This window comes from Callithrix jacchus, chromosome X (genome assembly GCF_049354715.1).
Source record: "Callithrix jacchus isolate 240 chromosome X, calJac240_pri, whole genome shotgun sequence".
NCBI classification, from domain to species: Eukaryota; Metazoa; Chordata; class Mammalia; order Primates; family Cebidae; genus Callithrix; species Callithrix jacchus.
In genome coordinates this window covers 47,635,667-47,648,714 of record NC_133524.1, presented here as the reverse complement: position 1 = coordinate 47,648,714, position 13,048 = coordinate 47,635,667, and the positions used below count along the sequence as shown (strand labels likewise).

At 38.7% G+C, this 13,048-nt stretch overlaps 1 protein-coding gene across 2 annotated transcripts in view; it reads left to right on the top strand.

The window, feature by feature from the left end:
- SLC9A7 (solute carrier family 9 member A7) overlaps nucleotides 1-13,048 on the top strand; it is a 151,437-nt gene that overhangs the window by 68,364 nt on the left and 70,025 nt on the right. For both annotated transcript variants that reach the window (XM_035289162.3, XM_035289161.3), the window contains exon 2: nucleotides 10,679-10,878. In XM_035289162.3, coding sequence (XP_035145053.1) covers nucleotides 10,679-10,878 — 200 coding nt within the window. The remainder of the gene's footprint in view (nucleotides 1-10,678; nucleotides 10,879-13,048) is intronic.

Sequence of the window (13,048 nt, the reverse complement as noted above, 5' to 3'; positions counted from 1 at the left end):
TGTCTTTTGAAGCACAAGTTTTGAATTTTGATAAAATTCAAATGATCAATTTTTAATTTTATTATTTGTACTTTTGGTATCATATCAATGAAAAATTTGCCTAACCTAAGATCTCACAGATTTTTTTCCCCCTAGGCTTTTTTTTCTAAAGGTCGTATGATTTTAAGCTCATAGATTTAGGTCTTTGATCCATTTTGAGTTAATTTTTTTATATAGTAGGAGGTCAGAGTCTAAGTTCATCTTTATGCATGTAGATATCCAATTGTCCCAGCACTATTTGTTGAAAAGATTGTCTTTTCCTCAATTGAATTACATCATCATTTTATCAGAACTCAATTAACCATAAACATACCATTTTAGTTTTAGACTCTCAGTTTTGTTCCATTGAGCTATGTGTTTATCCTTATAATACTATCATACTATCCTTGTAGTGAGTTTTGAAATGTGGAAGTGAAATTTACCCATCTTTGTTATTTTTCAAGGTAATTTATGATCTTCTGGGCCATTTGCATTTGCATATACATTTTAGGCTTAGCTTGTCATTTTCTGCCAAAATTTGCTGTAATTTTGATAGGAATTGCATTGATTCTATAGATCAATTTGGGGAGAATTGTCATGTTAACTATATTGAGTCTTCTAATTTATGACTATGGGATATTTCTCCATTTATTTGGGTCATTTCACTTTTCTCAGCAGTGTTTTGTAATTTTCAGTGTATAAATCTTACATTTTAGTCATTCATTTTTCACAGAACGAGTATTTCTTTGTACAATTTGGATTTATTCATACAACTGTCACTTAGAAAATTCTGGTGAGATGGGAATCCAGAGCTTGGAGAAGTATGGCTTCTTAGTGTTCCTAATAGAGGGGCCCTAGATCAGTGGGCAGAAGCTACAGGGAAACAAACTTTGACTCTTGTTTAGAGAGCCTGTGCTGCCCTGCTGCAAAAAGGATAGACCTGAAGATGGTGAGCCCCCTCACTGTCTGTATTTAAACAAGAGCCGTAGAATATCATGGTGAGAAGCTTAGAGACCATTCATTCTCATTTCTGATCATGCACTGAAATCAGATATGGAACGTCTTCAAATCTAAATACCTCACATATTCCCTAGACTTGCAGGACGAGAAGTTACATGAGAGACTCTAGGCACATTACTTTAATTGATTCCCCAGGATGATTCTGAATACCACAGTATAAGACCTGTCTGCTGTTGGACAGAGTGTTTTACAAATGTGATGGATAATTGCACTTGTATTGTCCCTTCCAACTGTGGCATTTTGTAGTGGCGTGAGATCTGGGCAAAATGAGTGTGGGGCAACTGTAGACATACTTTAGGTGTGTAAGAAACACAAGAGGATAGATTTTCCTTGGACAAGCAGGCAGGACCTGTGGTTCTGTTTGTGGTAGGCTTCATATCACACTCAGATGGTTCAGTACCAATGCTGAATCTCAGGCAATTCTGGAAGATTTTTCCTAATGATGCCTTGCAGGTTATCTTATTTTAAGTGACCTGAATGCGTTAGAGAAATTGAGCAATAAAATCAATGGCTTGTGTTTCTCACTTCAGGTTAAGTCCATTATGTCGCAGGCACTTATTTCCTGTTTTAATGGGAATTTTTAATAGTAAGGTTGCTAGCTCCATGAAGCCTGTCCTTTTTGCAGTCTCTTAATTCTTATTAAAAGAAACCTGATACAATAAGGTTGCTTACTTTTTGGCCTGTCTGTTTACCAATCTATAGTGCCACAAAGACGATACATTATATGATGATACTGTTTTGTTACTATCATTGTGTGTTTTGCTAAATCCCTGGGCGAGTCTTCTAAATAAAATCAGCATTTATACAGGGACAATTATGCCTACCCTTGAAATTTTCCTCTGGTCAAAACCCTATATAAATGTAAAATTGCTGTAGAAGTGCTCATTTTACAAGCACCTGGGAAGCTGCTACAGGGACAAATAAGGAAGTTATGGTATCCTGTGCCTCTGCTGGACAGGACAACATCAAAAGTAGGGAGTTCTGTAGCTACTTTTTAGAGATTTATTTTTTCTATTTTGCTCCAGCCCACATATCACTTGTCTTCCTAACCTCTGTCCCCAATGTGCACTATTTTTATAGCAAGAGATGATGCAAAGTAAAATAACTAATTCTAAAGGGCTCATAAAAAGCAGCATTTGTACAGTTTTTGACAGTTTATAAAGGGTTTTGACATATACATGTTCTCACTACATTCTTACAACAGCTCAATTTTAGAAATGAGCAGCGGAGAGGTATTTTGTGCTGGATTGTAGCTAGGTGGAAAGTAAAGTTACCTATCCAGGTTTTCTGTCACTGAATCTACCAAATTCTTCTCCATTATGCTGCCTAGTTACTACCAGACAAAATAAATATGTCAGCAAAAGTTGGTACATAGCAACAAATAATGCCTTAGAATTAATTTGCTACAATATACAAAAGCAAACATTTTCAGTAAATGTTTGTTTCTTATATGTTTATAAAATATAGCAAGATAAAAAGCAATTAAGAATTCTGTTTTTCATGCTCATGGGAGGACTTCCAGAATGGCTGTGTAAGAGCTCAATGAATCATCTTCCCAAAACACAGCAATAAAATTGGATTAAGTTGTCAAAAATAACCATTTAGTCTCCGGAAATTGACAAAAGGTCAAATAAATTGAGGGACATTTATTAAAGAAAATCTACGGAATCTTGTAAGAATAGTGTCTATGGCATTTAAGATTGCTCCCATCCCTGCCTGATCCATGTTCTGAAAGATTTATCACAGGCAGGTGAAGTAGGCTGTAGTGACCACCAGCTCCCATTTCTCCCATCAGCTCCAGAAATAAACCATTGTGTTTATGGTCAGTTGATTTTCAACAGAGGTACCAAGATAATTCATGGGAGAAAAGATAGTGTTTTTAACAAATGATGCTGGAGCAATTAGATATCTATATGCAAAAGGATGAATTTGGACCTTAACCTGACACGATACACACAAAATTAACTCAGATTGTATCAGAGATCTAAATGTAAGCATTAAGGCTTAAAACACTTTAAAAAATAAGAAATATTTATAACCTTGGGTTAGGCAAGTGTTTTTTAGATATGACACCAGAGCTACAAGCAATAAAAGAAAATTGATAAATTAGATTTCATCAGAGTTGAAAAAGTTTGCTCTGCTACAGACAATAACAAGAGGCTCAAAAGAGACGCTACAGTCTGGAGAAAATATTTGCAAATCATTTATCTGACAAAGGACTTGTATCTAGAATATATAAGGAACTTAAAATGTGACCATAAGAAAATAACCCAGTTTTTAAAATGGGCAAAGAACTTGAAGAAACATTTCTCTGAAGAGAATATTAGAATGGCCAATAAGTACATAAAAAGATATTCAACATCATTATCCATTAGGGAAATGCAAATTTAAAGTATGATGAAATACCATTACACACCTATTACAATAGAACAGCTAAAATGAGAGGTACTGGCAATACCAAATGTTGATGAGGATGTGGAGCAACTAGAACCCTCATATGTTGCTGTGGGGGGCAGTGGTTAAAAATGGTATAGTTGGGCATTTGGGTTGGTTCCAAGTCTTTGCTATTATAAATAGTGCTGCAGTAAACATATATGTGCATGTGTCTTCATGGTAAAATGATTAATAATCCTTTGGGCATATACCCAGTAATGGAATTGCTGGGTCAACTGGTATTTCTTTGATAGACTGGATAAAGAAAATGTGGTTCCATATGTACCATGGAATAGTATGCAGCCATAAAAAAAAACAATGAGTTCATGTCCTTTGTAGGGACATGGATGCAGCTGGAAGCCACTATTGTCAGCAAACTAACCCAAGAACAGAAAACCAAACACCGTATGTTCTCATTCATAAGTGGGAGTTGAACAATGAGAATGCATGGACACAGGGAGGGGAACATCACACACCAGGGCCTGTTGGAGGTTGGGGGAAAGGGTTGCTGGGAGGTGTGGGGCTTAAAACCCAGGTGATGGGTTGATGAGTGCAGCAAGCCACCATGACTCATGTATACCTGTGTAACAAACCTGCACATTCTGCGCATGTATCCCAGAACTTAAAGAAAAAAAAATTTTTTAAACTGAAAAAAACGGCATAATTACTTGGGGAAATGTTTCGCATAAAATTAAAGATATGCTACACATATGACTGAGCAGTCCCACTCTGGATATTTACCTTAGAGGAATGAAAACATGTTACATAAAAACCTGTTCATGGATGTTCATAGCAGCTTTATATGTGCCAGTCAAAAACTGGAAACGAGCCAAATGTCCCTCAGTAGGTAAGTGGATTAACAAACTCTGTTGCATTTATACAACGGAAAACAGCTTAGCAGTAAAATGGGATGAAGTGTTAATTCACACAATACTTGGGTGAACCTCAAAGGTATTACGGTGAGTGAGAGAAGCCAGTCTCAAAATGTTACATACTGCATGGTTCCATGTATCTAACCTTGCAAAAACAAAACTCTAGTAATGGGAAAAAAATATCAGTGGTTGCTGGGGTTAATAGGAAGAATGAAGGTATGTGTGAAGAGATAGTACAGGAGAGTTTTGGGGTATTTGGTATCCTTGTTGCAGTGGTGCTTACATGAATCTGTATGTGTGTTAAAATTCATAGAACTGTACACAAAAGGAAAAAATAATTTATTGTATAACAAAGTGAAAAAAATTTAAAAGATAACATCAGAGAAATAATTTTTAAAAAGAAAACAAAAAATAGGTCAAAGATTTGGGGAAAATATTTTCAAATTGTATTTTCAATAAGGGACTTCTATTCAGAAAACAAATTTTTTTTTTTACAATCAATACGAGAAGCTGATTTAAAATATGGCAAAAGATTTGAATGAATGGATACTTCACCAAAGAAGATGTACAATGACCTATAAGCACGTAAAAAGATGCTCAGCATCTTTAGGCATTAGGGAAATGTAAATTAAAACTACAAGGAGATACCTCTGAACATTCTCTAAAACAGCTATGATTATAAGACAATAAGAAGTGCTGCTGTGCACATAAACAAACTGTAACTCTCATATGTTGCTGGTGAGAATGTAAAACAACACATTTTCCCAATGTAGTTTGTCAGTTTCTAAAATACTAAACATAGATTTATAGTATGACACAGCAGTTCCATTCCTAGGTATCTACCCTAGAGAAATTAAAACCTGTCCACAGACTTGTATGCCAATGTTCATAGCAGCCTTATCCACATTAACAAAAAGAGAGAAACAAATATTTATTGATTAATTAATGGATAAAATATGGTACACCAGTACAGTGGAATACTATTTGGCAATAAAAAGGAATGAAGTACTGATACATGCCTCCACCATAGATGAACCTTGAAAACATGCTAAGTGAAAGAAGCAAAACACAAAAAGCTACATATTGTATGACACCATTTATATTAAAAGTCCAGAAAACGCAAATCTGTAGAGACAAAAGGTAGATCAGTAGTTGCCTGGGAAATTGGAGTAGGAAACAGGAAGTGAGACTGCAGATGGAAATGTTCCCAAATCAGATTGCAGTGATGATTGCACAACTCTGTGAATACACTGAAAATTATTGAATGGTACACTCTAAAGCAAGCGAATCTTCTGGTATGTAAATTGTACCTTCATAAAATTGTTTTTCAGTTTCACCACATATTCAAAACAAGGAACAAAAATATTTTGAATGAATTCTCCTTGAAACTAATATATCAATGAATAGCACAGCTGCATAAGTATCAGAACAAGTAGAACAAGGTATTGAAAGGGATGTAATATTCATTTTCAAAATCCAAGTCGTATAAATGACCCCCAAACCTGAAAAGTCATCGTCAGTTGCTGGAATCCATTGGATTCTCTTTATTCATTGAATTAGAAATAGTCGTCACCATCTTCAAAGACTGTGTAACTGGATGCAAAATGAGATGCTTTCTTTTCTTGGAATTTCAGATGAAGCTTTAAAATTCGTAACAACCCCTATGTGCTGTAAAAAACTCCACAGTGGTGGCCAAACTGCTCAGGTGATCATCTACCTTTAGTACCTTGTATATGAGAAAATGAGATCTCACTAAAGAACAGCGCACCCACGCAGCTGTTCTCTTCCTGAACAAGGGCTTATTAACATAGACATCTAAATATCGTAGCTGATGGATGGCTGTCTAGAATTACACCTCATCATGTCCACTTGTTCAGCTGTCCTCCCAATAGCCTCAGCCACAAAAGGAAAACTGGCATCAGACCGGTGGGAGCTGATTGCTTTAATGAACCCATGGGATTTTTAAACCATACTTTGCTCTCATGATTGTATTCCTTCATCATATTACCAAGTTTTGGATAAGCACATACATAAGCTGTATATATGCTAGTACAGTTGTGAAGTGCGTTTTTTTCATACCCACAAGTTGAAACAGTCTCGAATTTTTCCCCTTCGGAGTTCACCATCTTGTTTTAAGCCATATCAAATGTCAAAGGAATTTCATCTATATTTGCTTTCTGTAAAAGTTCAAAACAATTCTTTCGTTAGTAATGTACCTGTGAAATCAGTGATTGTCTCTTTATCAGTTGACATTTTATGTGCCGTTTTCCCTGGCCCAAACACGCAGTAGGTTATTTCTCTTTGTGATCTAGAACACTAGGCTATTGATGTGGTCAAATCATTAGTGCCTCTGTTGCTCTCCGTCATTTTTTAGGAATACTGAACTTTAAAAATATATATCATGTTTTAATTCCTCGTAGCTATGCCCATTTCACAGTTCCCTCTCAGGATGTCTCTGAGAGCCAGCAGATGAAAATATGCTGTTCATGTTTTCTGCAACTGTCTAACATTTTCTCACCTAATTACCCTCCTGCAGTTCTAATATCCTGTTCTTTCTTCAACTGGACAACACCAAATGTGAACTTAATATCATGCCATGGAATATGGTGGTAATAAATATGAATCTAAAATATCTGGGGAGGTACCCAAACTCTACCTTGAGTTAGTGGTGTATGTACCCTGTGGCTTGATATATTTTTGGTAAAAACTATCTGGTGTTAACGTTACATCTCTGCTATGGTGTTTTGTGTTACCATATTTTAACCACAAGGGGGCAGCATCACCACCTTCCCCATCTCCCTCCCATCTTTAATATGGGTGCATTGGGCCCAAGGCAGAGAAGGAAAGGTTTTCTAACTTTAAAAAACAAAATTCATCATCCAGTGATTATTGTAAATATGATGGTGATGATTACTGGAAGAGAGTTGAAAAGTGTTTCCTGTAATTGAGGAATTTGCCTGCAAATATAAACCCTCTCTTTTGTTAGAGTCATATTCATCATGAGGACCCTTGATAGTATGCTTTAGTCTTTCCATTAACTCTGCTAATAATGAGGTTAGAAAGGTCAAGAAACAGTGAGTTACATGAAGCAGGTTTTAACTTTTAGGAGAAAGATAGTCTCTGTAAATGACTTATTTTGGCTTCCTGATAACATTTAAGTTAAATCATGTTCCAGGTAGCCTTCTCCAGATGCTACAGATCATCCTGTATTATGAATGTTGAAGGGCTATAGAGTCGTCTTTGTCATGTAAAACTTCATCAGAAAATAACTGTCTAACCAGGGGATGAAATAAGACTAAAAAGCATCACAGAGTTCCATCTAGAGTGGAGAGAGAGCCCCACAGAGCCCTGAACAGCTTCATTGCTACCAGTAGTCTCATTACCATCACACCTGCAAAGGAGCCACTGCTGCCACAGCTGGCTGCAGTCACTGTGACTGCAAAGATGAGCAGTGAGACTGAGACACTTGGCATGACACCATGGGCAGAGGCAGAAGGAGTAGCAGCCCACAAACAGGACAGGGTTATCCCAGTGAAGGTTTGGGAAGAGTAAGATGGTTCCATGAAGGAAACATACATGGTTTCATCCACAGGAATGACACTGTGCGATCCCAGGCAGCACCCTGGCAGTATAGGGGATGGAGAAGCTGTGGGGGATGGAGTTCAATATTGAAGGAGAAAAGGGTACACGGGCAGCAAAGATTGCAGTCCCTACTGGCGTTCCATTGCCAGGCAGTACAGATGCAGCAGACTGAAACCATTATAGATGTTATCTGCATAATGGGGGTCTTCCACGCAGTCACCAGCACAATTACCAGAACAGTGAGAGTGGGGAAAAGAAGGATTGGAGAGTGCCCCTCGACGTCCAGCCTGACAGCACATGGACGATGCCTCCTCCCTTGCAGAGACCCTGTGAGTGCTGACCAGAGTGTTCTAACCCTCCTGAGCAGGGACAAGTGATGGAGGGTGCCAAAAACCAGGTGAAGGAGAAGAGATAGGCCAGTGAGACAGAATATGTATTGGGATTACAGACCACAAGTCTCCAGGGTCCTTCCTCACCTACGACAGTAATGAAGACCCAAGGCCAGCAGCCATTCAGTGTAGGCACCCCCCAACTTCACTTACCAGCACAGACACCCAGATAACCCTGAACCACAAGATGGCAAAGAGGCCGTGAGGACGTCCATTGCCAAGGCTGAGCAGAGCAGGGCTGAGTAAATGCCAGCCGACCGTCTCTGCTGTCATCTGGTTTGTCATCTGACAGGAGAAATGAATATAAGTTCTAACAATAAGACCTGAACAAAAGATTGGCTCTGAAGACTTTGAGTGCCTGCTTTTGGCCCATTTACCAGCTAGCACTATCTCTTTTTAGTAATGACAAGTATGTTTTTTAGAAGGTCTGAGGCCAGGCGTGGTTGCTCACTCCTATAATCCCAGCACTTTGGGAGGCCAAAGCAGGCAGATCACCAGAGGTCAAGAGTTTGAGACCAGCGTAGCCAACATGGTGAAACCCCTTCTCTACTAAAAATGCAAGTTAGCCAGGCGTGGTGGTGCCCAGTCCCAGCTACTCGGGAGGCTGAGGCAAGACAATTGCTTGAACCTGGGAGGCGGAGGTTGCAGCGAGCCAATATTGAGCCACTGCACTCCAGCCTCAGTGACAAAGTGAGACTCTGTCTCAAAAAACAAACAAATAAATAAAATAAAAGGTCTGGTTTTTCTTATATGCCTTTAAAGGTTTTCAAATTGTTTCATAACTGGTCAAATTGAGATTATTAAGAAACTCATTTTTAAGTTGTAAAAAAATCAAGTTGTTTTATTACAAGTCAACAAACTGCAAGTATCTGTTGATATGGGTTTATAATAATAATACTGCAACACACAGATCTTGGCTTAAAGAACTGTATTTTTCTAGATTTTATATTTTATTTGCTATTCAACAATGCCTTCTGAGTTCTTACATATCTCGGAGATAAGAGACATTGTAGAAAATTACACACGGAAGACAGTAAACGTTCTTTTTCTCATTCAACTTTCTCCATTAATGGCAAAATGAGATGGGGAAGCAAATATACCATTCTTTCTTTTAATATTTCCAGCAAAGAACTGAATTTAGAGAGAAGTCTGAAATTTTCCTCTTAAGAGAATTATAGAAAGTGTCTGATAATCATTTATGGCTGTTTTTTTTTTTTTTGTCTTTCACTCACTTTTACTTGGGCACATCTGACTCATATTCAGGTCCAGGGAAGCCACACTCCTTCCTCATTCACAGAATTGAATGCTTATACATGATCTTGCTGTTTTTATTTTTCCCTAATGGGAGAGCCCTACTAAGAAGGATATAAGACTTATAGACTTGTAGCTGATCATCTGAGCCATCTCATAGCTATAGTCCCAAGAAGCCAGCTCTCCCCAGCCCCTGCATCCTGACTGCTCAAATGTACACTGCAGTCACTTCCCAAGGGATGTAATTACCTTCTCCATGATACCCAGTGCTTCAAATAAGCAAAAGAATTTCTATTTCTCCTCTTTCCTCTGATGTCTGGCAAAGCAAGTTACATTTATAGCAACTAGAAATTCCAATGGCCTGGTCCTTGCTGGCACATGGCAGCAGGACTGGCTTGGGGATGCTGCTGGGGGAAATGAAAGAGCTCAGCAGTTCTGCTTTGTGCTGTCCTGGCCAGAAAAATCTTTGCTGCTTGTCATCACATCTTCCTCCACCAGAAGCCTGAGAAATTAGACATGCTCAGGTGTTAAAAGCGTCACAGGGCTGGCCATGTGTGGTGGCTCATACCTGTAATCCCCGTACTTTTGGGAGGCTGAAGCTGGCAGATCACTTGAGGTCAGGAGTTCGAGACCAGCCTGGTCAAAGTAATGAAACCTCATCTCTACTGAAAATGCAAAAAAAAAAAAAAAAAATTAGCTGAGTGTAGTGGCGGGCGCCTGCAGTCCTGGCTACATAGGAGGCTGAGGCAGGAGAATCACCTGAACCCGGGAGGCGGAGGTTGCAGTGAGCCCATATCATACCGCTGCACTCCAGCCTGGGTCAGAGAGCAAGACTCCACTAAAAAAAAAAGTGCTCTCAGTGCCATAATACCACCAAAGGTACTGTCCCACCTTGTCTTCCTGGTGGCTGAGCAACTTAAATCAGACTAGAATAGATGGATGCTTAACCCTTTCAATCCTGAAGGCCCATGCAGTTTCTCCTAAAATACATACCCATGCCCAATTTCTAAGATTACTGCTGTGTTTCTTAGTTGTTGAAAATCAGCTATGCCATTATTTCTACACTCTCCCTATCCTTCCTCAAGCCTGATGAGTTTTTCCTCACTCTTTCAGGGCTCATTGTTGGGGTGATCCTGAGGTATGGTACCCCGGCTACCAGTGGCCGTGACAAATCACTCAGCTGCACTCAGGAAGACAGGGCCTTCAGCACCTTATTAGTGAATGTCAGCGGAAAGTTCTTCGAATACACTCTGAAAGGAGAAATCAGCCCTGGCAAGATCAACAGCGTAGAGCAAAATGACATGCTACGGAAGGTGAGCTGGGGACACTCAGCCATCATTGTCCCGACATGGTTGTTGATTCCCTGACTTATCTTGACCTTGTGGAGAGAAATCCTTCCAAACTCCTGGATTACCAGTAACATTCCTGGCTCTCTATTTTGTTAGGAAACTTTCAGGTTCATGATGAGGAGAAGGAAGAACCAGATTTTAACTTGAGCCTTTCAGCTGGTGACCTTTGTGGGTTTGTTAGCATCTGTAGCTGATATGGGCCACTGATTATGAAATGGGTTTGTATGTCCCCACTCAGCTCATTTATCCAGCTACCATCTCCTCTTTGCTATGTCCCTTAACCTCCCTGTGGTTTAGGGATGTTATTGCTACTTTCTTAAAATAAGATTAATTTCACTTTTAGCTTATTTATTTAGTATTCAGAAGGGTAATTCTTAATTCATGGTTCTTTTGCTGTATCCTACAAATATTTGAGTGCTTACTCTTATTGGTGATTGAAGCCAAAGGCTTAATGAATCTTCAGGGGAAGAAGATTTTGTCTTAGAATTTGAGTCCAAGCATTTTCATTTAATGTTGGGGTAGCAAAATAGTGCACATGAAAAAGCATTATGCATCTCCTTGCATGGGTAATTTCCAGGATAAGCAAGAGATCTGTATTAATTGATGTATACTCCATTACCTTATAGACCAGGTTTATCAGAAGGAAGCCTTCTGTATAGCTGTCTTGGGAGATCCAGGTTGTGGGGAGCCCTTTTTAATACAGCACAAGGCTAAGGTATGTGAAGGCTGAGAGTGAAAGGCAGAGTGTAGCGTGGGCTCCAAAAATTAAATTACTGTTGTTCTTGGAATCTACCCTAATCCTTAAGGAAAATTACTCTCCACTTAGAGCATTAAACATGACTGCCTTTTCTGCGTCCCTAACGGCAGTACTCTTTGCTTTCAGCTCTTCATAATAAAGGATGGAGTTTCCATAAACATTCTGAAATTCAGTGCAGCTGAGAAAGCTATCCAGTGTAAATACCACACTTAATGGCTGTTTGGAAATGGCAGCTTGAGCCCTTCATATTGGATAAGATAGCGGGGAAAGGGAAATGACACCAATACATTTCCATCTTTCAGGTCACAATAGAAGATAAAGCTGACTTTTGCTCTATTATCTTTAGAAACCTGTTTATTTAAATCCCCTATCTGTTTAAAATTTTGCTGCACAAAGTAGAGGTGGGAGAACAAACAAGACCAGGATGATTGTTGCTAGTTGAGGGAAACGAGACATGTTGAGGTAGCTTGGTTGATGAGAACAGGATTGGACTGAGTGTCAGACAACTCTTACGCTAGTTTGTACATTGTTGGGTTTGGTGGCATCCAGGAAGTTTCACTGCCTTTGGGCTCAGTTTCCTCATACTGGGTAGGTACTATCCCAGGCTCCTTTTCATTCTGACATCTCCTGCATTGCAGAACACTTACCTTTCACAAGAAGAAAGAAGAAAACATCATTTGAACAAAGAATCATTCTACTTTAATTAAACTGTTTGACACTTCCAGTTTCTAAACAAGAAAGTTAACATTTAATATCTAGAATGAAGATTTAAAACAAAAGCAGAATAATGTACCAGCAGGAACAAATTCTTTAAAATATTAGGATGTTTATAGCATGCTTAATTTTTTTCTGGATGTGATAAAACTTTGCTATCTAAAAGTTTCAGAGTAATTTCCCTGTATCAAATCTACAAGAAATTTCAGTTCCTTTAAAGTTACCCAATTTATGCTGATGTTCAGGAAGCCACTAACATTGCTAGTGACTTGTATTTAGGCTACAGCAAGTATAACAGAAGGCTGGTCACTCAAAAGGGACTTTAATTTAGCACAGTTTTTGTCTATAAGGGATTCTGTGAGAGGTTCCAGGAAGTTAATAAAGAATCATGATGGCATCTTTTATTACAGTTGAGCTTTTATAAAGGTGTGATGAAATCAAGATGTTTTTATTTCTTATTGAAAAACACCAGCCAGAAGCTTTCTGTGAGTTCTCAAAATTGCATGAAACTGGTGTGTCTTATTATGTCTTAAAACAGCACAAGCAAGATCATAAGAGCAAAAGTGTTATGGGGAAGAGAGCATGCCAGTCCATGGGGAGTCATAGCTTCTCCTCTGGGATGAGTCCCTGCGTTTTCACATTTATGTTGTTTGCTCTAAATAT